The sequence below is a fragment of the Tiliqua scincoides genome, chromosome 11 (genome assembly GCF_035046505.1).
Source record: "Tiliqua scincoides isolate rTilSci1 chromosome 11, rTilSci1.hap2, whole genome shotgun sequence".
NCBI lineage: Eukaryota > Metazoa > Chordata > Lepidosauria > Squamata > Scincidae > Tiliqua > Tiliqua scincoides.
In genome coordinates, this window is record NC_089831.1 from 23,510,135 (window position 1) to 23,535,297 (window position 25,163).

The 25,163-nt window shown below is 47.8% G+C and overlaps 1 protein-coding gene across 1 annotated transcript in view; it reads right to left on the reverse strand.

Annotated features, from left to right (window-relative positions):
• Positions 1 to 25,163, reverse strand: part of POU2F3 (POU class 2 homeobox 3) — a 79,511-nt gene that overhangs the window by 11,709 nt on the left and 42,639 nt on the right. Inside the window, exons 4-6 of the mRNA XM_066639709.1 lie at positions 11,318 to 11,422; positions 10,186 to 10,282; positions 628 to 710 (exon numbers count right to left, since the gene is read on the reverse strand). Coding sequence (XP_066495806.1) covers positions 628 to 710; positions 10,186 to 10,282; positions 11,318 to 11,422 — 285 coding nt within the window. The remainder of the gene's footprint in view (positions 1 to 627; positions 711 to 10,185; positions 10,283 to 11,317; positions 11,423 to 25,163) is intronic.

Here is a 25,163-nt window from a genome sequence, read left to right on the forward strand (position 1 = left end):
CTGACATGCAATGTGACAAGGGGCACAATCCTAACCAGGTCTACTCAGAAGTAAGTCCTGTTTTGTTCAATGGGGCTTACTCTCAGGAAAGTGTGGTTAGGATTACAGCCACAATCTGAGAGCTTGAAACATTTTTATTCTGTCTTGTGTTTGGGGGATGTTTTGCTCTCTGTTCCGTGTCTCTATAGCGGTACTTTGGTTATAAATAGTTGCCCTCCTCCAATTTGTTGTTGCTTTATGATTTTATTCATTGTTTTATATACTATATGTTTCTTGAATTGTAAGCTGCCTGGAGCGTTGCTCAGATACAGGAGAGGCAGGATATAAATCTTTTAAATCAATAAATCAATAAATATTATTATTATTAATTTAATAATAATGGGTAGATGACATGCAACGGATGCCAAAAGGTACCAGCAAATCAGAAGCATGTAAATTTTTGTAGCAAAAAGTCGTATTCAAAATCCAAATGTGAATGTTGAGTTCAGCCTTTCATATTCAAAACAGGAGTGATGACACTGGAAATCCAGGCACATTTTGAATATTGGAGAGTATTCAGGATTTGTTCCAGGTAGCAACAGGGTGAGCTGTCTGGGCCAACCCACTTCTTGCCAAGCTGTCCCTTACCTGGGATGCGATGCTGTGTCCGTGTTGTGGGAGAAGGAGGCTGCTTTGCTGCTGAGGAAAGGAAAGAAGATTTGATTGCAGAGCTGAAAGAGAAAGAGAGAGAGACATCGCATAGGCATCGTGGTCTCCGCCTGGAGGTCTTCGTTTCACAAAGCCAGAGGAGCACTTAAGGGAAGGAAGGACCATGGACAGTTCTGCACCAACCAGGGGCATATCTTGGGTGAGGAGAGACAGGGCAGGTGCCTGGATGCCATGGGTGGAGGAGCGCCAAGCACAGACTTATTGGGCGGCAAGCAGTGTGGTGGAGCCCCTCATCCATAGCGCTCCAGGTGGCTCCCAGCCTCTTGCAGGGGGCTTTGGTGGCTTCAGGCCCCTATTCTTTATCAAGTGGCCCTTCCTCTGGGAGAACAGCAAGCACCCCCTTTGCTGGGGAGAACCTGTAGTGATTACCTTGCACTGCAAGTGGAGCAAGGCAGCCACGTCTAGGTTCTTCCTAGAGGATGGGGCTCTGGTGTCTTCACATACCCCATTCCTTCTCCTTTGGAGGTTCCCCTTTGAGAGAGTCTCCACAGGAGAAGGACCAGGATGTGTGAAGCAGCCAGTGTGCCCTCCTTCGGGGAAACCCAGAAGGGACGTTGTGATGTCACATGATGTCATGTGACATTATGATATCAGTGCCCCAGGTGCTTGGGCAGTGCCGTACGCCATTGGCACTAACCAAAGGCTCCCAGTTGGCAAGCCCAATCAACATTGGCAAAACCAAAGGTATCATTTCCTTTGCTTGGTTTCACTCTGGGCAAGCTCACACACGCTTGTTGATCAGGGCATTATGCTTCCAGCTCAACGAAATGTCTCTCAAAGCCAGTTCTGAAACAGCTGCACTGGCTGCCCCCTCTGTTTCCAAGCCCAATCCAAGATACGGGTGAGCTAAGGTCTGAACGGTGCAGGGAGCTGAAGAGGGGCTTGCATCTTGGTGAATCTGGCCAAATGTTAAGGTCATCTGCACAAACCAAGTCAGGTTATGGGTTCACCAAGTTCGGTATGGTCTTTACTAATTTGTGGGAGGTTTCCAGAGTCTCAAACAGAGGAGGGGCTTTTCAAGACCGACCCCTGGCATAATCTCCAGATAGGGCTGTGAAAGGGTCTCCCACTGAGTCCTTGTTGCTTTTGAACTACAGCAAGCCCTCCCTTAAAATCATCAAGAGGCTTCTGGAAACTGCAACTTTAAGCAAAACAACAACAAAACCAATATTACCATAGGCTAACTGACATACGTAAAGAAAAGTTACGTCCTTACAGCATATTTCTGGTCACAAAAATATCACCAAACTTACAAATAAAGACCCAACACACTTCTAATATTGAATATTGAAATAAGTGTGAATTTTTCAGGCCGGAGAAAACCCACACAGACATGGGGCGAACCAGTGGCGTAGCTAGAGGGGGTGCAAAGCACTAAGTTTTGCAGGAAGCCTCACTGTAGCGTGCAAGCAGCCCCTTCCCTTCCCCTCCCCTTCGGAGCCAGGTGTACACCTCCGTTTTGCTCCCACCACCTGGAATGGCTCAAGGGGAGGGGCCGCTTGTACGTTGCGGTGAGGCTCCCTGCAAAACTTAATGCTTTGCACCCCCTCTAGCTATGCCACTGGGGAGAACATGCAAACTTCACATAGATAGTGGCCCTGGCTGGGAATTGATTTTTTCTTTCTTTCTCATCAACTTCATAGTGAAATGACTTAAAACCAAATTACAGCAAGAGGACTTGCTGTATTCTATTTCTTTTCTTATTTTTATAGTTTGGTATTTTGGGAATGCCACCCCCTGAGAGGGGAAACAGATAAGGGCATGAGAAACATATTAGTATCACTGATCGAACATCACCAAGCCTTCACCTCCTGTGGCTCAGTGCTTTTCACACTTCCAGATACTAATAATTTAGTGACAGGCCAAACTGGGTGTTGCATTTAGAGGGCTTGATGTGGATCAAGGAGATTTTGGTTCAATCACCTATTCTACTATGAAGCTCACTGGCTGACCTGGGGCCAACCATGCTCTCTCTTAGCCTCACCTACCTCACAGGGTGGTTGTGAAGATAAACTAGAGGAAGAGGAAGCATGTACACCACCTCAGCTCCTTAGAGGAAGGCAAGGGCATATTCGTGAGAAATAAAACGGAGGTGTGAATATGAATCTGTTCTTATTCCCTGACATGGCAACAATTGTGTTTACCAAGGCACCATTTGATAACAGCTTTCACAAGAGGAAGTGAATATGTAGCATTCAAGGTGCTTTTATATTCACATGCTCTTTCTATGCTCATGAAATCTCTCTCCTGCCCGGGCTTCCCAGGTGGTTTTCCATCCAGGCACCCACGAGGCCCAGTTTCTCCAGCATGTGCCTACACACTGTGCACTGGGACTCAATGAACCTTGCAAGGGGTCTGCAAGATAGGTCACAGCCCCGTCTTAAAACCACCAGGTAGCAGGTGTGCGGCTATGGCTGCGGAACAGACACTTGCTCAATGCCGCCTGGAGATGGTTTAACAATCCCAGAATAGGAAGGGATCCCAGAATGTGGTGCAACTGCATCAGAAATGAAATGCGAAGGAGATTGATGGGTTGCCACCGTACAGACAAACTGGCTGCCGCTCCACTTTCTCACCAGGCATTTCCCAACTGGGGCTTTGCTTGCCTCCACCAGAGAGAATAATATCTAGGTGACGGGACCTGATAGGCAGGGTGAAATCAGATGGGATGGAAAAAGAGAAGTGGCTGCAGATTTTCCACCTGCTTCCTCCTGGCTCCACAATACACATGAAAGGCAATTAACATGCCAGCAAGTCAAGTCCTGTTTCTGCATCAATCCTGCCCCCTTCAGTGCTTCCTGTGGAGGTACCTTAAAAAAGTAATGTGATGTATGCACCTTTACTCACTGAGTCTTCACACTACTACTACTACTACTACTACTACTACTACTACTACTACTACTAGTGACATCTAGATTGGTGCCATGTGCCATTGGTGCCATGGTGCCAGAAGATTGGAGGATAGCAAATGTCACGCCTATTTTTAAAAAGGGAAAGAGGGGGGACCCGGGAAACTATAGGCCGGTCAGCCTAACATCCATACCGGGTAAGATGGTGGAATGCCTCATCAAAGATAGGATCTCAAAACACATAGACGAACAGGCCTTGCTGAGGGAGAGTCAGCATGGCTTCTGTAAGGGTAAGTCTTGCCTCACGAATCTTATAGAATTCTTTGAAAAGGTCAACAGGCATGTGGATGCGGGAGAACCTGTGGACATTATATATCTGGACTTTCAGAAGGCGTTTGACACGGTCCCTCACCAAAGACTACTGAAAAAACTCCACAGTCAGGGAATTAGAGGACAGGTCCTCTCGTGGATTGAGAACTGGTTGGAGGCCAGGAAGCAGAGAGTGGGTGTCAATGGGCAATTTTCACAATGGAGAGAGGTGAAAAGCGGTGTGCCCCAAGGATCTGTCCTGGGACCGGTGCTTTTCAACCTCTTCATAAATGACCTGGAGACAGGGTTGAGCAGTGAAGTGGCTAAGTTTGCAGATGACACCAAACTTTTCCGAGTGGTGAAGACCAGAAGTGATTGTGAGGAGCTCCAGAAGGATCTCTCCAGACTGGCAGAATGGGCAGCAAAATGGCAGATGCGCTTCAATGTCAGTAAGTGTAAAGTCATGCACATTGGGGCAAAAAATCAAAACTTTAGATATAGGCTGATGGGTTCTGAGCTGTCTGTGACAGATCAGGAGAGAGATCTTGGGGTGGTGGTGGACAGGTCGATGAAAGTGTCGACCCAATGTGCGGCGGCAGTGAAGAAGGCCAATTCTATGCTTGGGATCATTAGGAAGGGTATTGAGAACAAAACGGCTAGTATTATAATACCGTTGTACAAATCGATGGTAAGGCCACACCTGGAGTATTGTGTCCAGTTCTGGTCGCCGCATCTCAAAAAAGACATAGTGGAAATGGAAAAGGTGCAAAAGAGAGCGACTAAGATGATTACGGGGCTGGGGCACCTTCCTTATGAGGAAAGGCTGCGGTGTTTGGACCTCTTCAGCCTAGAAAAGAGACGCTTGAGGGGGGACATGATTGAGACATACAAAATTATGCAGGGGATGGACAGAGTGAATAGGGAGATGCTCTTTACACTCTCACATAATACCAGAACCAGGGAACATCCACTAAAATTGAGTGTTGGGCGGGTTAGGACAGACAAAAGAAAATATTTCTTGACTCAGCGTGTGGTCGGTCTGTGGAACTCCTTGCCACAGGATGTGGTGATGGCGTCTAGCCTAGACGCCTTTAAAAGGGGATTGGACAAGTTTCTGGAGGAAAAATCCATTATGGGGTACAAGCCATGATGTGTATGAGCAACCTCCTGATTTTAGAAATGAGTTATGTCAGAATGCCAGATTCAAGGGAGGGCACCAGGATGAGGTCTCTTGTTATCTGGTGTGCTCCCTGAGGCATTTGGTGGGCCGCTGTGAGATACAGGAAGCTGGACTAGATAAGCCTATGGCCTGATCCAGTGGGGCTGTTCTTATGTTCTTATGTTCTTATGATTAGATTATTGCAATGCGCTCTACGTGGGGCTGCCTTTGAAGACAGTCCAGAAATTACAACTAGTACAGAACGCGGCTGCTCGTGTGGTTGCTGGGGCACGTCGGTTTGACTCTGTCGAGCCGTTGCTTCGGCGGCTACACTGGCTGCCGGTTCTGTTCCGGGCCCAATTCAAGGTGCTAGTTTTGACTTTTAAAGCCCTTTACGGCTCGGGTCCGGGGTATTTGAGGGACCGCCTCCTTCCCTACAATCCTGCCCGTGCTCTTAGATCATCTGGGGGGGCCCTTTTGACTGTGCCGCCACTAAGAGATGTGAGGGGGCGGCGGCCCGGAAGAGGACCTTCTCGGTGGTGGCCCCCGAACTGTGGAATACCCTCCCCTTAGAACTGAGAACCGCTCCCTCGTTGCTAACGTTTCGGCGTGGACTGAAGACCTTTTTATTTCAAAAAGCTTTTAATTGTTGACAGGCTGGCTGGCGTTCTTGCTTGTTGCTTTTTATATGAAAATCCATGGGGTTTGTTTGTTTTTAGATTTTTTAATTATTGTAAATTGTTTTTAATGATTGTTTTTAATGTTGTATTTTTAAAGTGTTTGTAAGCTGCCTTGTGTGCCTGTTGGGCAAAAAGGCGGGATATAAATTAATAAAATAATAAATACTACTACTACTACTACTACTACTACTACTACTAGAGTACTACTAGTAGTGGTATCATTATTGTCTTAGCGATATGTGGGGAAGCCGTGATTGAGGCTTGCATCTTCAAATCTCTCTCTCTCTCTCTCTCTCTCTGTATAGGGGGAGGGAGAGAGAGATTTCTCTCAGTGTGTGTGTCTATACACACAGGGAGGGAGGGAGGGAGGAAGGGAGAGAGAGGCACATTGGTGTGCCACATAGGACTGCAGGTGTGCTGTGGGAGTTTGGAGCAGAATGGTTGAAAATCACTGAAAATTCTTCCGAGTTCTGTGGCTCTATTTCTAGGGCAGGGGTCTCCAAACCCCGGCCCGGGGGCCAGATGCGGCCCACAGAGTGCCTCTATCCAGCCCACGGCCAACCTCTGATCCCGAGAGCCTCTGGCCCAGTTGACCAAACACAACCACAGTTGTGCTTGTGAGGTGGGGGAGTGGGGGTCCATTTAAGTCTGTGTGTTTTATTTCTTGGGCTGTGTTAGTGCTTGGAGAAATCCTGGACATTTGAGCCCATTCATTCATTCATTTCAGTCATTCAGCTAAGTCCCATGTACTTATTTAAATTTTCTATTTAATTTTTTTTTCTGGCCCTTGACACCATGCCAGATATTTAGTGTTTAAAAGAGCCGAAGAGACCTCTGTTCTAGGGCAACTGACTAGTAACAAATTGGCAGGACCGGCAGAGGAAGAAGGACATACAAGTTGTTAGTACAGACATTTGCCCTAGAAACAGAGCTGCAGAACCCAGAAGAGTGACCCAGAAGTGACCTCGCAAGAGGCAAAGAACGTAGAGAAGACCATAAGTGTCAGTGTAAGAAAAATGTTGAAAATAGCTGCCCTAATGAGTGGAAACTGGTCGATGGAGCCCATTGTTTCCTATCTGAAAATCTGTGCATGGCCACTCTGGAACAGGACAAGCTGGGCAAATTTGCAAGCCAAGCCAGGTGATGGCAGACATACAAAATTATGCAGGGGATGGACAGAGTGGATAGGGAGATGCTCTTTACACTCTCACATAACACCAGAACCAGGGGACATCCACTAAAATTGAGTGTTGGGAGAGTTAGAACAGACAAGAGAAAAATATTTCTTTACACAGCGTGTGGTTGGTCTGTGGAACTCCTTGCCACAGGATGTGGTGACGGTATCTGGCCTGGACGCCTTTAAAAGGGGATTGGACAAGTTTCTGGAGGAAAAATCCATTACAGGGTACAAGCCATGATGTGTATGTGCAACCTCCTGATTTTAGAAATGGGTTGTGTCAGAATGCCAGATGCAAGGGAGGGCACCAGAATGAGGTCTCTTGTTATCTGGTGTGCTCCCTGGGGCATTTGGTGGGCCGCTATGAGATACAGGAAGCGGGACTAGATGGGCCTATGGCCTGATCCAGTGGGGCTGTTCTTATGTTCTTACGTTCTTATGGCAGCTTCCAGTGCAAATGCTGCATGCCTTTATTGGAGAGCCTGCACGGTTGACCATAAGTATTTATGTCTGGAGCAGAGAAACTGTCTCTGCCAAGTTTAAAGGAAAGAGAGTTTCCCTTTGGGGGAAGGAGTGGGGGTGGATGAGCTGAAGGTTCCTGGGTTCACACACTGCTGGTGGCACCGACTCAAGGCAATGGAGTGCTGCCCTTCTGTTTTCGGGAGCTGAGTCACGACCTGTGCGCACATTCCCGAGTGTCGCCGTTTATTTCCTAAGCTTTGCAGCTCGTCGGCTGCCTAATCCGGGTTTTGCCGCCTTTTGACAACCTCAGCGGAATCCTCGCTTCCGCCCTGATGTCATGTCTCCCCAAAAGCAAACAGAAACGTCAACGCCACAGGGCAGGGGTTGGGCACTCTTTCATCCTCACGGCACCTTGCAAATTAGGGGCACACATGCAAATGCAATTAAAACATGCAAGTCGCACACAGGCCTTGCAGAACCCAGATGGCTCGTTATTGCCACTTCGTGTCTCTGCGATGTTCAGCGAGATAGGATCTCGGTGAGACAGACAAAAATTAGTCAGGCGGCTTTAGTTTATACCTGGAGGTTGGGTGGCAGACTTACAGTGACGAGCACCTTCCCAGAATTCCTCCAAGGAGGTGAGGGCAGCAGTGAGTGGGGTTTGCTGCTGCATTAATTCATTAGGGCTGTTAACATTCATCCTGAAAGGCAAGGACTGACAGGAAGTGCGAGGAAACCAGGACTCTGTGACTCAAGGGGGAACGGGAAGCTGGATAGTAATCTTGCTGCTCAACCACTTACTGCCCTGAAGTTATGTGAAATTCAAGGGAGGACTCCTCTCCTTTTGCTCAGCCTTCAGTTCCGAAAGTGGGCAGTCGGCTTGCGGGCACTTCAACCTTTCTATCCATTGTCACTGGTTCAGACATGCAGGTTTATTAGTTCGTGACTGTATGGCTCAGGGAACAAGGGCCTGTTCCGCACACAGAGCGGACCAGGGTCAATTGCCAGCTGAGAAAGCAATCTGGATTGAAACTCTAGATTGCCCCTGCCGGACCATATAAACAATGCTGAGCTAGGCAGAGCATCCTGCTAGGTGGGAAAGAACTCAGAAGCAAGGGCATCAAAGCTCGCTGCAGGATTCGCATTCAGTACCAGGTCAATGCAAGTTTTGGCACCTGTGCTGCGCAAACCCATTTTCCTTGTGAACTAACGAACTCGTGTGGTTGAGTGCAGGAACAGGAGCCAGAATAATTCAGCTCCTGTTTCTCAAGCCCATAGCCCACCTTTTGGCCCCAAGGTGGTTTAGAGGCTAAGAACGAACAGGTTGCAATTTAACAGCACCCAAGAAATCTAAAATATACAGGCGTGCCCCTGTATCCTGTGGTATCCTGCAGTGGTGTAGCTGGAGAGGGGGCGGAGCGCCCGGTCCAGCGGGGAGGCTCAGTGGGGCGGGCAAGCAGCATCTCCCTTCAGTGCCATTCCAGGCGGGGGGAGCAAAACGGAGACGCCCCCCCTCCAGCTACGCCACCTCCCCGTAGTTAAGTGAAACAGCAGATATGGGTGAACACCCCCCACCCTCTGGGGGTGAGAGGGAGCTCTGCTCGGTAGGGTCACCTGAGCCCAGCAGAGGCCGCCAACGTCCGTATCCCTAGGGCTTCCTTGGGCCTCCTAATGCCATATAAGGCATTAAAAATGTACTTCCGGTTTTTCAGAAAAACTGGAAGTCACATGTTTTTGCCTCTAAGGCTCAGATGTCCGCAGCCTCTGCTGGACTCAGACAAGCCTTTGGAGGTGAGGGGAGCAGAGTGCCCCTCACCTCTGGAAGGGGCATGCATGGCAGGGGGGAGCCTTGTGGACCTGATCTGTGGGTAAGTGAATTTATAGATACAGGATCTGCGGATATGGGCCCCCCCCCCCGTATTAGCAACACAGAAAAGGCATAGAAATAGTAGTGAAAGCACACTGGAAGGGGAAGTATGGGAAGGGAGATTGGTATCTACTGATAGATTTCTGGGTGATTAACTGCAGATCTGCAAAGGGTTCCTACTCCCAGATGCTTCGCAAAACTGCAAGGGAAACAAATTCACTTCCTTGTGGTTGGGCCTCGTGCTAAGGTTAAGATACCCAATGAACATCCCTCAGCCTCAGTGTTCCTCATCTGTAAAATGGGCGTATTCTTAGGTTGCCTTTGGGTTGTTCTGTTCTTTTTGTTTTTGTGATAGAATATCTGACCCAGGGGCAGCCCAAGCACCCTGCGCCCGCAACTGTGCTGCCACCACAACCCTCCCTCCCTCCCTTTCCTTTCCTGATCTGCTGAAGTGCTGCCACTTCCTCCCAGCCCTGCCCCTGCTACCACGGCAGTGGCCGCTTCCTCCTGCTCTGCCTGCTCCAGCTGTTTCAAACGGGCAGAGAGGAAGAGGATGTATTAGCGGGGAATGAGCACGGCGGTTGCACACCGTCACAGCTCCCTATCCGGAGCGAACGCATATGTGCAATGCCCAGGATATTCTGCTGCAGAAGTGTGTGATGGTAGGTGGGAAGTCCCATGAGATTCATTCCTAGACATTTCTGGCGAAAGGATGTCAGGGATCAGGGCTGGACCTGGAATTTCATGCACAGGAAAATTCTCTGTCTCAAACCTTGGAGAGCTGCAATCTGTCCAACTAGACATTCCCGGCGTAGGGGACGAGTGGACTGACTGACAGCCCAATCCTACCCACACTTTCCTGGGAGTAAGCCCTATTGATTCTAATGGGACTTACATCTGAGTAGACATGCATAGGATCAGGTTATGAATTAGGCAGCAACATTTCTTCATATATGTACGTGTCTTCAGGTTACCTTGTTGCCCGGCTGAGGCCTGTGAGAGGACGAAGAGGGGTACGGATTGCATGTGGCTTGGAACAAGCTGCTGCAAAGTGTGGAGGGAGCTCATGTCCTGGGGGAGGAGAACTCGAGTCAAACACAACAGCAGTCCCTTCACATAGAGACACAATCCCCCCACATCCTGCCCCACACACTTGCTGCTCCCCCTTCTCCTCTCTCCCCAAATGACACAGTCCACCCAGGGATGAGCAAACTCTGCTGGAGAAATCCCACTCATATAGAAACTTGCCGGGCTCCCTTTGAAAAACTGCCAACGTTTTGACTTGGCAAAACACTTAGAATGGGAAAGCAGCGACGTCACTTTATCCGAGAACAACTCCTAGTTCATCTAAGCCCAGCACGATTCAGACCCTGGAGGAGATCACACAGCCATACCGCTCGCACAGGCTCTTGCAGCAAAACTGTTTCCATCAGTTCTCTCCCATGGCCTGTCTCATTCTGAGGCCTTCTGGGCTTGATGTGCAGAGAAGCAGTATGCAACATTATTTATGTAGAGGTGTCCCCCCCGCAATATCCTCAGGGGATACGTTCTCCACCCCCTCCCACGGATATGGTAACCGTGGATAAAAGGGAACCCCACAGAAAGCTGTTCAAAAATCCCATCGTGTGCCCCCATTGCACAAATAATTTATATGCTTGTGACTTCAGCCTTCCTGTTGCTGTTCCTGGGCCTCACAGGCTCTTTGCTGACTGCAAAATGGAAGCAGGAAGCACTCACAAGAAGTGAAGCAGAGAGAATTATCATAGAATTCAAAGAGTTTAGCATCATGTTCTTTCCAGCCCTCTAGCTCACTCTTGTGAGTGCTTCCTGCTTCCATTTTGCAGTCAGCAAAGAGCCAATGTGATCCAGCAGGAAAGCCACAGTCACAAGCAGCAAATCATTTGCATGATGGGGGGGGAGCGATAGGGGGGGTTTGAACCATGGATAATTGAAACTGAGGAAATTGGATCTGCGGATATGGGGGGGGGATGCCTGTATTATGTTCTCATCCTGCTTCTCACCCAGGAATTCAAGAACTAGGCTTCCCAGACAAGAGTCTTCCATCTAGGCACTGACCAGATCTGTTTGAAGCCCCCAAACTCTTACCCCAGCAATCTGACCTCCAGGCATCATCGAGGGCCCTTGGACTAAATGGCTTGATCTGGAAGGGATGGCTGTTGGCAAGGAGTCGCTGAGATCTTCTGTTTTAATCTGCAGTGGAGAACAAGAGAAGCAACCGTGTCAAGAATGATAGATGGCCAGTAGAAATAGAAAACAAGCCTAGCTTGGCCATGAGGCCAACTTGCCATTGACTTGTATACTACCTACAATGGCCAGTACTTCATAATGCTTACTTTTGCACCCCAAGGATGGAAAATTCTAAGGACGCCCATCGAGAGGAATGACTTTGGCCAATGTACAGGTATGTCACAATTTTTGAGACTGACATTTGAGACCCAAACTACATGTTATCTTGAGTTTGTCAGTTCTTGAATGATAGCTTGGAGCCAGAAGCAAAGAGGAACTGAATGGAGAAAAAGAAGGCCTGGGGGAGGCAGAAAGGCTTAAGCTGAAATTGCCATTGTATTTCAAAAAATAGTTGGAAACCTCTCAAAACTGAAGGAAGGTTCTCTTCCACCACCTGAAGATGGGTCTCTGGCCCAGCAGCCCAACCTACATTGCTTCCTCTAGGTAGTCTGTTGAGTCTGCACAACACTTCCATACTCCATTTTAAAATTGGCACAAATGGCTGATTTTGTGGCTTCAGCACCATGACTGTTTTTTGCTTCTCCACACCCCGTGTCGTTCAACATCCAGACTGAAGTAAAGCTCTGGAGGACTCCAAACCTTGCTCGTTTCTTTTGAAGCAAATCATAATATTACCCTGACTGCCGTTTTTCAAATCACTGGGTTGAGAATCCCAGGTAAGGATGGATAACCCGTCCCCCAAAAGTGGTTCGTGGAGGATAGTTTACACTACCATCACGAGAGCCCAAGGATCCTATCTGTTTCCCCTCCATCTCTGATGATAATGATGACTAATGATCGTTTAGTCACCTGGCAAGAAAACAGAGCAAAACCAGAAACCACAAAGTGCTGGCCCAGGGCAAGAAGATCACAAGCTGTGTGCCTCAGCCCTCCCCTCTTTCGCCCTCTTGCCAATGTCACATTTTGCGGCAAGGATTCAAAAACATGCCCTGAGCCCTGGAATGTCCAAAAGGTTGAATTTTATGACCTAATTTTTAGGTGAGACTACAGTTGGACAACCAAACTCTTCAGTATTCTCTGATTATTATTATTATTTTTTTGCTTTTGTTCCTGATGTTTTAATACTGTGGTTTTCTTTTGTGAAACATCCAAGATCAAACAACATAATTTTGCTAAGAGAATAAAGGAAAAAGAAAACAGGAATTGCCGTAAGCAATCAAATGAAAGGGCCCTTCCAGTGCAACATTTCATTTCCACTCAGCTAATGTTCACAAGGAGATAGTCCCTGTCTTATTGCTTGCCCCTGTACCTGATACACTTCAGTTGAACATGGAGGTTCCTCCACTGCTTGTTTGTTTATAAATATTTTTATTCCACTTTTTCTCCAGCTCAAGGCAGTTAAAACATTAAAATCATTACCATACAACTAAAACATGATTAACATTTAGCAACCATGGCTAACAGCTGTTCATAAAAGTATCTTACATAACTTCGCTGAATCCTCTTTTATAACATAAAAATGACATAACATAAAAAGATGAAAACATATTTTAATATGTTTATATGTTTTTATAACATAAAAAGTTATAAATGGAATATTTTGGTTAAACCACAATCTTTCTTTGTTGTGTACAGAGCAAAAACTGGTAAGACACTTTCAGCCAACTGAGGATGTTGTGGTCTCCTGCTATACATTATTCCTCTAGGTCAGTGGTTCACAATCTGGGGTACATTTACCCCTAGGGGTATTTGCCAGGGCCTTTAGGGGCACTCGAAAAAGAACTGAATGATGGGGGAAAATGCATTAGAATGTATTAGAATTGTATTAAATGTACATTGTACATGTACAATTTGTACATTAATGTACATTTGTACATTAAAATGTATTAGAATTCTGTATTAGAATGCTTTGTGGGGCTGCCAAGGCAGAAAGGAAGGCAGCTGTGAAAAGCTCACCAATTTTTAGATTTTGGTCATCAGTTTGTATATTATCGGATATGGATCAGTAGTTGAAAACATATAAATTTCAAATAACAGCAACTATATTAAAAGCAAACATTTTTCTAAAACGAGGGTCACAATTTATGAGAATGGGCTGCCAAGGGGTACGCAAGTCAAAAAAAAAGTTGGGAAACACTGCTCTAGGTTGATGAAAGATTTGATCTGGAGCCCAACTTGAGCATGTAACAGTCTGACATTTGGTCCCAAAACCCAGATGACAACTCATTCAAACACACCTTTGGTCTCAGATCCATTCCGTTCATTTCTTGTCCTCCTCAAAGTTCTGCTCAGACAGACACTAAGAGAGTATGAGGATATATGCCTTTGGCAAAAAAGAACGAACAAAAAACTGAAAGAAGGGCAGAAAGAAAATTGGTTGGCCTATTCTTAGGACAACGTTGAGTTGATTAACAGCCCAATCCTATACATGTCTCCTCAGAAGTAAGTCACATTATAGTCAATGGGGCTTACTCCCAGGTAAGTGTGGATAGGATTGGGCTGCAAATTAACACATCTGATCAGAATAAGAGCACATTACACTTGTAACATTTTTTTAAATGCAAAATGATCTTCCATCTTACATGAACAGAGAGTTTGCTGATTTACCATTCCCCTAGTCGGTGTGCGCTCTTTCTTTAGCTGTCTGTTTCCATTTATCACTTTCTCTTTCTGCTAGATTAATCTAGGAGAAAATTTCCCATGCACTGACACTTTAGCAAGTAATTTATTTGTCAAGAGGGTAAGTCATAACAACCCTAAATCCATAAACACAGGAGGTGCATTTAAAATTCAATAAACCGTAATGTCATCCGTCATAAAGACAATTCATTACATGGCCTGCTTCACATTTTTTTGGTGTATTTTGGCTGCTCTCTAAGAAGCAACTTTTGTAAAATTCAGTTAGAAAATGAACAGGAATCTCAAGAATGAAGAACGATAAAAGACCTTAGGTGAAATAGGTTTCACCTAAGAAATGCATCAAATGGTATTTTCTTGTTGTTTTAAATCACTTTATGTCATTGGGAGAGATATTGCTTATGTAATAACTGACTTAAATAAGCAATCAGACTCAGAGTCTATTTCAGTTTACAATTTCAGTTTACTTGCAGGCATATTTTCCAAATCTTTCATCCCCGGTTACTTTTTTCCCTTCCCCAGTGCCTTAAAATGCCAGCGGCTTGGAACATTCTTGCTATGTTGAATTTTGAACAACAAAATTCACAAACTGACGGAACAGCCACATGTTATAAATCAATCTTGGCTGCGAAGCAAATGCAAACTTGGAGAAATACTTGTAAAAGGCGCACACGCATAGGTAGGGGAGTCAAAACAACACCTCTCTGGTCTTGAATGCACGACTCCATAAGCCCCCTTTAGCCCTGGAAAAGCCCTGTGGAGCCTGAAAATACACACATTTAAATCATTGCAGGATTGTTAAAGACACTCCTGTTTTTGCAAATCTCCAAAATCATTAATTGCAATACAACTTCCAAACAGGAGAGGGAGACAATAAGTTTTAATGTTGCTGAGATACTTCCCCCCCCCCAAAAAAAACTCCAAGCTATTTAAGTTTTAAATTTTAAGTTTTAAGGTAGAAATAAATGCAAAGAATGGATGTTAAAAAGACAGTAAGAGAGTGCACATCACCTCTCTCTTTTAACCTACAATTGATGTGAAAGATTTTGAACTGTCTTCTCTGCCAAAATCAGAAGACCCTGCAAACACTTATCAAAGCTGCCTTCAGAAAGCAGAACAATGAAAACAAGTCAAACTGGGAGTACAAAACAGTGCGCTCTGTCCTACTTTCTTTCTTCAGGACATGTTGGTCTATCAATAGCACAACTTCCTGATCACCTCCAAAAGATTACAAGGAGCTCCCAACTGAAGAAGAAAAAAACGTTCTGCTTTCCCCCCATCTCACCCCAGGTCCCCTTAGGGATTTTTTCTTGGCCCATCAACTTACAAAAAAATAATTGGCCCTTCTTTGGAGCGGCAACCCTTGAAGATCCAGTAAAATGCGGAGGGATTCATGTGTCCTTATCTAGCTCAACTCTGGAATCCAAACCAAATCCAAACCAGAAACAGCCACTAGGAGACGGAAGGTGCTGGCTAGTGAGTGGATACCCTTCTTGGTCCATGAAAAGGACGCGGCCCACCTGCACCAACTGTCGAAGGAACGCAAGCCATTTCCAAACTGAAATCAATTTTTGCTTCTGCCAAAACGAAAGGGTGTTGGAAGCTGTCCAAGCAGAAAGGGGTGTGTTGCTGCGTCCTACCTTCAAACGACATGAGAACATGAGGTAGGATTGGCAACGCAAGCTGGTTCCCAGTTTGGGTTGTTTTGCGTCTTTAAACATCTTCTCCTGATGCCCAAGTTCTCAGAATGTTTGTGCAGAACTGGATAAGCCTACAAATAGCTTGGTGGGGTGGAGGGAGGTCAAATTGTGCCTCCACTACACCTGGAATTTGCAGGAATCCTCCTGCCCTCCCTCTAGTAGTCGCTGCTCATCAGTTATCAATTAGAATGCACCCAAACCGCAAAAGGCTGGCTCCGGAGCCAACCGTTTGACAAAGCTCGAATTGCATATGTAGATCCCCAAAAGAGAAAAATCCTATGCAGATGAATGAAACAAAGCCCCACATCTCCTTATGCTTCCTGGGGTTTTGTCTGGCTTCATGCAAAGGAGGCCAAATCAGCCAAAACAAACAGGAAGAGGAGGCTGAAATGCATTGGCAACCTGGCTACCATCTCTTTTCCTGGCAACAGTTCCTGAGCCTGGAACCTCAGCACAACCCCAAAGGTGGGGAATTCAATACATTCTGCTTTCCCCCATCGCTGCAGCTGCAGGATGAGAAAAGTGGAACCCGACAAATTTTTTGCATGGCCATCATGCAGATCTTAAGAAATAATTGCATCTTTCTGGAACAGAGGCAGAAGTCCAAGGGGAATGTACTGGGAAAAATCCCTAAAAGGGACAATGAATCATGGGCATCATAATGAACATCAAACACACACACACAGACATACGTCTCTTAGGAGGAAGAGATAGTAAATGATGAGGTACGCACATGATTGTTTCCAGAAAGTTACCCCATGGCTACGTATTCCATGTAACTTGCCTGCGTTTCACGTTATATTTTCTCAGGTTCTTGACTTTCCCTTTCTCAGACTGGGGATAATTATCAGGGCTGGCGAGGTGCCTGAAGGTCAATCCAGGGTTCCACAAATTGGTGGCAAATCAGGTTGACAGGCAGACACTTAGATGAGCTCTCAAGCCAGGCAGATGGGCCTATTGTAAGTTTACAAAGGGACTTATTAGCTTTTCATGTCACCTGGCCACAGCTGGGCTGGCAGCTCTCACGTCAAGTCTCCAACTACCTGCAGCAATGATGTGGCAGTCAGCTGTGTCAAAGTGGGGGAATTTTGCACTCCTGGTGCAAAACCCCCAGCCAAAGCAGGTGGAAAGCCTGTCTTGCTCATACTCTGTTCCAGCAGTGGCCAGCCAGATGCAACAGGAAGGTCACTCATCCCAGGCATGCTGCGGTTTTATCAGAAGTCCATTCCAGTTCAAACGAGTTACTACGTACATTTAATGATCATGCCTATTCATGATCATTGGAGGATAGATCCATTCATTGGGCCAAACAGTTTTACAACCATCTATACTGGTGGCCATCACTGAAGCTCGTAGCAGTGAATTCCACAAGTCCATTATGCGTCGCATGAAACAGAACTTCCTTCTGCCTGCCCAGAGCCTGCTATGGATCAGAGTACCACTTCATTCTGCAAAGGGATGACTTTATTGAGTCTCCTCTACCAAAAATGCTCCATGCTTGAAGAAAACAAGCACAGAGACGCAAAGGGCCCCCCCTGCTGTGCTAGATTTCTTCTTGTAGGGATTTAAAAAAAAAAAAAGGCAAGTGATCATTCAAAACTGGCACCCTGCCTGCAGATTGAAGTGGTAAATTGGCAACACCTTGGGATTCTACCACCTGCTGCTGCTGGAAATGGATACCTTCAGAAGCACCCTTCGGCATATGGTATCCACTTCAAAAGTGACATCATTTTTGTGAAAGTGGATGGGAGGTCGCAGGTAGAGGAATGGTCATGCTGACCTACCAAGGGCTTCTGCCAGGATGTCAGGCTCCCCTTGACAACACGCACATGTGAGAGTGACCCAGGCAGCCAGCCAAGGCTCTCTGCAGATCGACAGGCCTATCCAGATCAGCCCGATGGGAAAAAAAAAATCGTCAACAACAAACGGTGGGTGATGGAATATGATCAAAGCTGGCTTGCCCGGTTGCATAACCCGTTTGTGGAAGGTGTTTCATAAACATTTCACAAGATGGGAGAATTACGAAGGGAGAACATCTCCCAACCTGCCTGTAATTACTTCTCCAGCTCTTCCCTACCAATCGAGCGAAGGTAGCAATAATGATTCTAATAATAATGGGGGGGGGGAAGTCTGGTTTTGTAACCGATCCATAAATGTTTGGCAATGGACCGCCTCCTGCAGACACAACATGCCAACAGCACGTAGAGGCTCAGGGGGAAAAACGGTGGAAGACGGTGTCAGGAGAAGAAGACCTGGGACTGGAGGATGGCGGAAGTTACACAGATCCGGGAGGTGATAGCGAGATGTAAGCAGATGGCTTTGGACCTGTCAGACCGAGTAGGATGCCTCATTTAGTGTACCTTCTCATGGAGACCAACTCCTCTTGCCCAATGTTCTAGGTGGGATGAACGCTCTTGGAGACACCAATGTCCTTGGTTGGAGAACTTCCTTCTAGCCGAGTCCCACTTTGGCCCTAAGAGCAACTCTGTGAGATCAGTTAGGCTGGAAGGCAGTGGCTAACCCAAGATTACCCAGTAAGCCAAATCACGCCTCCACACCAACCTGTCCCAAAAGCCTTCTCATCTAACGTGCGTGTGTTTTTCTCCCTCCGAAGCCACCCTTCTTATAGGCACAATAAAATAACTTAATCATTGCTCGTAAATAATAACAGCCTTGCAATTACCATTTCTGCATGTATCGACTTGCACAAGCAAAAAGTGTTACGGGTGCCCCCCAACCCCCCAAAAAATAGAGAATAAGAAACGCATCATGTAACAAGTGATTGGGGGGGGGGGGAGGAAAGAGAGTGAAAATAAGACAGTGAAAACAGGAAAAAATTTTCCCTGCTTGCAAACTTCCCTCTCCCATTTTGGTGAAAATTTAGAGCGGGGCTTGCAAAACAGGACCAGAATATTCAGAGGAAGGGCACAAAGCCCTTGCTGGAATTTGACTTTGTGATGTTGTTGCATAGCTAAGGCAAATCTGATGGGTGCTTTGATGTGCTGGCATGGGGCAAATGCACCCTGATTGGTGGGATGGCGGAGCAGCAAAAATCTATCGCTCTCCTCCTCTAAAAATTGGACCAAGGCAACCACTAAGCGGGGCAGTGAACAGTAATGTAAAAAAAAAAAAGTTCAGAATTTCAGAAAAAAGTTTGCAAAAGTTTAGAATTTCAGAAAATGTTTCGGAGCCCTCAAAGCAGCCTTCTCTACCTCTGAAAATGGTCACCGGTGAACATCAAAGCAAGGGGATGCCAGGGGTGAGCGTCGCCAACAGCGCAAGTTCATTTTGTTCCTGCCTGAAGTTCTAACTGCCGACTCTTCCCAGCTCAGGACAGCAGCAGGACTGGGGGACTGGGGAGCACTGGGGAGGTGAGTGCTGCAGCACTAAGGAGCTGCTTCCCACACTCTTTGTTCAGCGCATGCCCAAAGGATCGGGGAAGGGCTCTTGCAAAAGGCACCTGGCCTTCTCTGCTAGGACATTCCCACATGTGTTCTTGCCCCTGGGGCACAGCAGCTGGCCTTTATCTGCCGATCTGTCAGGGCCTACTGGAACTGGGAATTATTCGCAAGGTGCTCTCCTCGACCCAGCCCAGAGTCTTTGGGTTACGCAGGCAGCAACACCGTTCAGTCTGCGCCAAGCCGCACGATGCAGTGAGGTTTGGGCACTGGCCAAGGGTTGTTTGTGTGCTTTGAGAGGGATCATTTAAGACGATTCCCTTTCACGCAGATCGAGACAGGTGGAGGTGGCAGGAGGGGCTGGGCCGGGAATTCGGAAACAACCCCTGGCTCTGTATTCGAGTCGGCCTTTGGGGTGACCCACCAGCCCTCAGGGCCTGAGCATCTCCCTGGGAGCTGCCCAGTGGTGTAGCTAGAGGGGGTGCAAGCACTAAGTTTTGCAGGGAGCCTCACCGTGGCATGCAAGCGGTCCCTCCCGCACCCCTTCCGAGCCACTCCAGGCGATGGGTGCAAAACAGAGGTGTACGCTTGGAATGGCTCCAGAGGGGTGTGGGAGGGGACACTTGCAGGCTCCCTGCAAAACTCTGCACCCCCTCTAGCTATGCCACTGGGCAGCACCACACACCAGGTTGGCCTTTGATGCAAAGTTCCTTGTTTTCTGCTTTTTAGTGTACGAGGGAAGGTCTGGAGGTGTGTGGGGAGGGTGGGAAGGAGGTGTTTTGGGACAGGGGGGAGGGTGGGCAGCCGGTGGAACTGTGGGCCATGGGTGAGTAGGGGAGTGTGGTCAGCGTGTGGTCTTTACTCAGCGTGTGGTTGGTCAGTGGAACTCCTTGCCACAGGATGTGGTGATGGCGTCTGGCCTGGATGCCTTTAAAAGGGGATTGGACAAGTTTCTGGCGGAAAAATCCATTATGGGGTACAAGCCATGATGTGTATGTGCCACCTCCTGATTTTAGAAATGGGCTGTGTCAGAATGCCAGATGCAGGGGAGGGCACCAGGATGCAGGTCTCATGTTATCTCGTGTGCTCCCTGGGGCATTTGGTGGGCCGCCGTGAGGTACAGGAAGCTGGACTAGATGTGCCTGGACTAGAAGCTGGACCACATGTTGAGGTGGCACAGATCTCAATAGCCCCATTGGGGCTGCTGTAGCTTTGCCCAAGGCAAGGGAAAGGAATTCCCCCCCCCAACCCTGCTCTTGGACGTGGGGCAGGCCTGGTGGCCTGTCTGCTTCAGGGCAGGTAAGGAATGAGATGCCCAATGCCAGGCTCACAAATAAGGAGGGCCCACTGTATAGCTGAAGGTGATGAAATGTTATTTATTAAGGCCAAGCATCTCTCTAATTCAGTGTTTCTCAAACTGTGGGTTGGGACCCACTAGGTGGGTTGCAAGCCAATTTCAGGTGAGTCCCCATTCATTTCAATATTTTTAGTATATTAGATTTGATACTACCATGGTATGTGACTGCATATGGGGAAATGTTACAGACCTGTACTTTTAACAAGCTACTCTGTATATTCTTGAAGCAATGATAATAAATGGGACTTACTCCTGGGTAAGATTGCAGCCGAGGATTGTTAAAAATTTTTCCTGCTTGATGATGTCACTTCTGGTCATGACATCACTTCCGGTGGGTCCTGAAAGATTCTCATTCTATAGAAGTGGGCCCTGGTGCTAAATGTGCGAGAACCACTGTTCTAATTGATACTCTTCTTTGGGGCACCTAAATTGCACTCCTTTCTTCAGTCGAACTGCGGTTGTCTGTGGTTTCATTTAATTTGGGGTGTTTTGTTTTGTAAGGAAGGGTGAGGTATACATCTCCTGCAACAGATAAACAAACGCACTAACATCACAACACCTCCTGGCACCCCTTGACATTCCCATAGATGTTCTGCCAGCATAAGATGCTCCATGTTCATTGTCTCATTTCGCCTGAAGCTTAGCACTGAGCACTTTGTGGCTTCCTCACCCCCCCCACCTCTCTCCTTATCACGCTCTACTTTGGTTAGCCTTTCTTGCTTCAGGTCTCTTGACTTTGACCAGTAGGGATAGTTCCTGCTTGAAAAGGGTCTTTCTCCCAGTCAAGTGTCCAGGGTTGCCCTTGCTTGCCCTAGATCAACATGATGCATTTATTCTGTAGTTGGTCTTGGACCCACTGGGATGGGTGTATTGGCCCACCCCAACACACAGCCAACAATGCTTCTTGTCTATGGAAAAGCTTCTGAATGTGGAAGAGGACAGCGGAGGGTTGTGGTGTGATGACTCAGCTGCCCCCAGACTGTGGAGAACCCAGATGTCTCAGCAAGGTTTGGGGAAGGGATCATAGGCAGGTGTGGCCTATCCCAGCCCAACTGCTGCAGTGTCAAGTGAACCTGCGCTCAGCAATGATGTCATTGCTCAGTGATCCTGGAACCTGGAGCGCTGGCTGAGTGGTCAGTTGGCACTCACAGCTGGGAGGAGGGGGTTTAAAAGAGAGAGAGAGAGAGAGAGAGAGAGAGAGAGAGAGAGAGAGAGAGAGAGAGAGAGAGAAGGGATAGCAGAAAGCAGAAGGATGCCAAGGCGGGAGAAGAGAGCAAAAGAGGTCAGAGAAAGGGGAGAGAAGCAGTAAGAAAGTGAAGAGCGGTGGAAGGTCAAGCTAAGAGGGGGAAAAAGTGGCCAGGAAAAGGAGGGAGGGAGGTGACAGACACAGAAGAGAAACCAAAGGCAGAGCAGTGGAGAGAGACGAGGAGGGAATGCGGGAGAGAGGATGGATAGTCAAGCAAGCCGTGAGCCAGGATAACTGGCCCGGGACAAGGAAGGGGACATGTCAGCCCATGTAGCTGAGGACTGAAGAGAAGAACCTCCTTCTAGGAAGGACCTCATCAGGGGAGTGGGTGAGTCATCCAGGGAAAGGGGACACTGGTGGAACCCCTCCAGAAATCCTAAGAAATCACCACTGAGCAAACTTAAAGCACTCCAACACCTTATTTTGCAGTTCTCGCCCCAATATCTTTCCCCGACCTATGATTTGGACCTGCCCCCATAGGAGGTGGCGGAGTGGAGGAGCAGAACCAACAGCCTATTTCAAGCATGGTTCAGGATGTGGACGCACCTCCCTGCATTACAATCTCTGCACATGAACTGGAGGTTGTCCATGACTGTGTGTACCTTGGCTCAACGATCTCCGACACTCTTTCTCTCGATACCGAGCTAAACAAGCGCATCGGTAAAGCAGCTACCACATTTTCCAGACTCACAAAGAGAGTCTGGTCCAACAAGAAGCTGACGGAACATACCAAGATCCAGGTCTACAGAGCTTTCGTCCTGAGTACACTTCTGTACTGCAGCGAGTCATGGACTCTTTGCTAACAACAGGAGAGGAAACTGAATGCTTTCCACATGCGCTGCCTCCGACGCATCCTCGGCATCACCTGGCAGGACAAAGTTCCAAACAACACAGTCCTGGAACGAGCTGGAATCCCTAGCATGTATGCGCTGCTGAAACAGAGACGCCTGCGCTGGTTCGGTCATGTCATGAGAATGGATGATGGCCGGATCCCAAAGGATCTCCTCTATGGAGAACTCGTGCAAGGAAAGCGCCCTACAGGTAGACCACAGCTGCGATACAAGGACATCTGCAAGAGGGATCTGAAGGCCTTAGGAGTGGACCTCAACAGGTGGGAAACCCTGGCCTCTGAGCGGCCCGCTTGGAGGCAGGCTGTGCAGCATGGCCTTTCCCAGTTTGAAGAGACACTTGGCCAACAGTCTGAGGCTAAGAGACAAAGAAGGAAGGCCCATGGCCAGGGAGACAGACCAGGGACAGACTGCACTTGCTCCCGGTATGGAAGGGACTGTCACTCCCGAATTGGCCTTTTCAGCCACACTAGATGCTGTTCCAGAACCACCTCTCAGAGCGTGATACCAGAGTCTTTCGAGACTGAAGGTTGCCAACAGCAGCTACCCCCTGGGGGAGGAGACTCTTTGCAGAGGAGGTGGCCCAAAGAAGGTTCAGTGGACAAGGTAGTGAAGGGAATGGAGCTCCAGGAGACTCCGGCTATCCAAAATAGCAAACAGTGCTCAATAAAGGCATTAAGGCAAAGAGACTCAGGGAGAGGATTTGGCAGGTGCCACTTTGCAAAAACTTATCTAAGGTACAGCCGGAGCCACAATGATCATGGATCATCTCCCCAAGAGGAAGGAAGAGAGGGTGCCAAGGAGATTCATCACAGCCAAGTCAGCAGGTGGCCTGGTGCCATGCCCCACCTTTGACGGGAATCTGTTGGCAACTCAGGCTGTAAATTAGCAGGAATTGGTACAAGATTTATTTATTTATTTACTTATTTTTGCCCCCACCCTCCTAAAGCAATAAGTGCAAATGTTTATAGAAGCACTAAGCATCACAGTTTACCAGGGGACCTAATGTTTTGAACATAGGAAGCTACCCTACAGTGGGTTGGACCATTGAACCATCTGGCCTGGTTGGACCATTGAACCAGTTGTCTGTCCAGCTGTTGCCCAGAATCTCAGGAAGAAGGTATGTCCCATCGACTGATTCAGAGATGCTGGGAACTTACCCAACCTGGAACCTTCCACAAGCTGAAGCCCTTTCAAAAGGAGATGCAGAGATCTGGATCTGGGCCTTCTACGTGTGCTCTACCTCTGAGCCCTGCCCCAAATATGAACTTGCTACTTACCAGGGCAGGGTAGGCCCAAGACGCAGGGCAGGCCCAAGACCTCCCCGAGCCTGAGGCAGCAGGCCAAATGCTGCCCCCTTTCCGCCTCTGTTACTTTTAGCCCCTAGGTTGGGAATGGAACAGAGGGTGCAGGAGAGTGGTGGATTAGAGTGGACACACTCTGGCCCAGCGGTTCCCAATCTTCTTGATGCCGTGACCCACCTCGTCCTCTCTGACTTACCCAGAGGGTGGGAGGCTGTTCTGGGTTGCACCAGTGACCTACTCTGCCAGCTCCGTGGGGCTCAGAATGGCCTACAATAGCCTCAGAAAGCCACTTCTGGTTTTCTTAAGTCATTCTGAGGCCCACGGACTGGCATGATCCAGAAGCGGTGCCCTCTTGATAATTCAGCTTCTGGAATGGCTCTGATTTGCAGACAAACTGGAGCAAGGGCTGGTGGGAAGGCCCAAGTCACAACCTACCACATCGCAACGCAACGCACCAGGGGGTCATAACCCACAGTTTGGGAAACACTGCTCTAGCCTTCCTCTCTCTCCACACTTCCTCTTCAGCTCTGCCCCCTTTGGGTTGACCACCTCAGTCAACCTCATAGATGGTGACCGAGACCATTAGTAGCCAGTATAGGCTGCTCTGATTGACAGCAGCTCTTCAGGGGATCAGACAGAGACTTTTTCAATTAGCTGCACTTCAACCAGAGATGCCAGGGACTAAATCTGGGGTCCAACATGCAAAACAGACTGTCTACTACTAAACTACAGCTTCTGTTTGGCATGCATAATTCAATTTGTGGCATCGCCCATTAAAAGCCGCCCAATAGCCAAGTTGGAACTGGGACAAGGTCTGGCTGAGACCTTGGTGAGGTCCAGAGAAAGTAGCTCTTGAATTTAAGCCCTTTAAGCTGCCTTGAGACTACCAGGTGAAAGGCAGGATCAAAATCAATGAATGAAACATGGCTGATATGGACCAACATGTTACAAACCACTTCAAAACGAAATCCAAGCAACTGACACCTGCACAGTAGTGCCTTATCTTTGCGCCTTGAAGTGCCCATCTGTGAAATGGATGCGGGGCTCCTCCTTCCGAAGCCTGCTGCAACACCTGTAATTAATATTGTGCTTGCAACATTCTGAGAGCCCTTCAGGAGAAATGTAGTTGTGACGGAGGGCAACCTCCTTCTGCAAATCTGCCTCTAAGGAATTTGGTTTGTCACAAAGGCAAATCAGACAACCAACAAAACACCACAGAAGGTTTTGCATGTAGGCCCTCCTGGTCTCCAATTA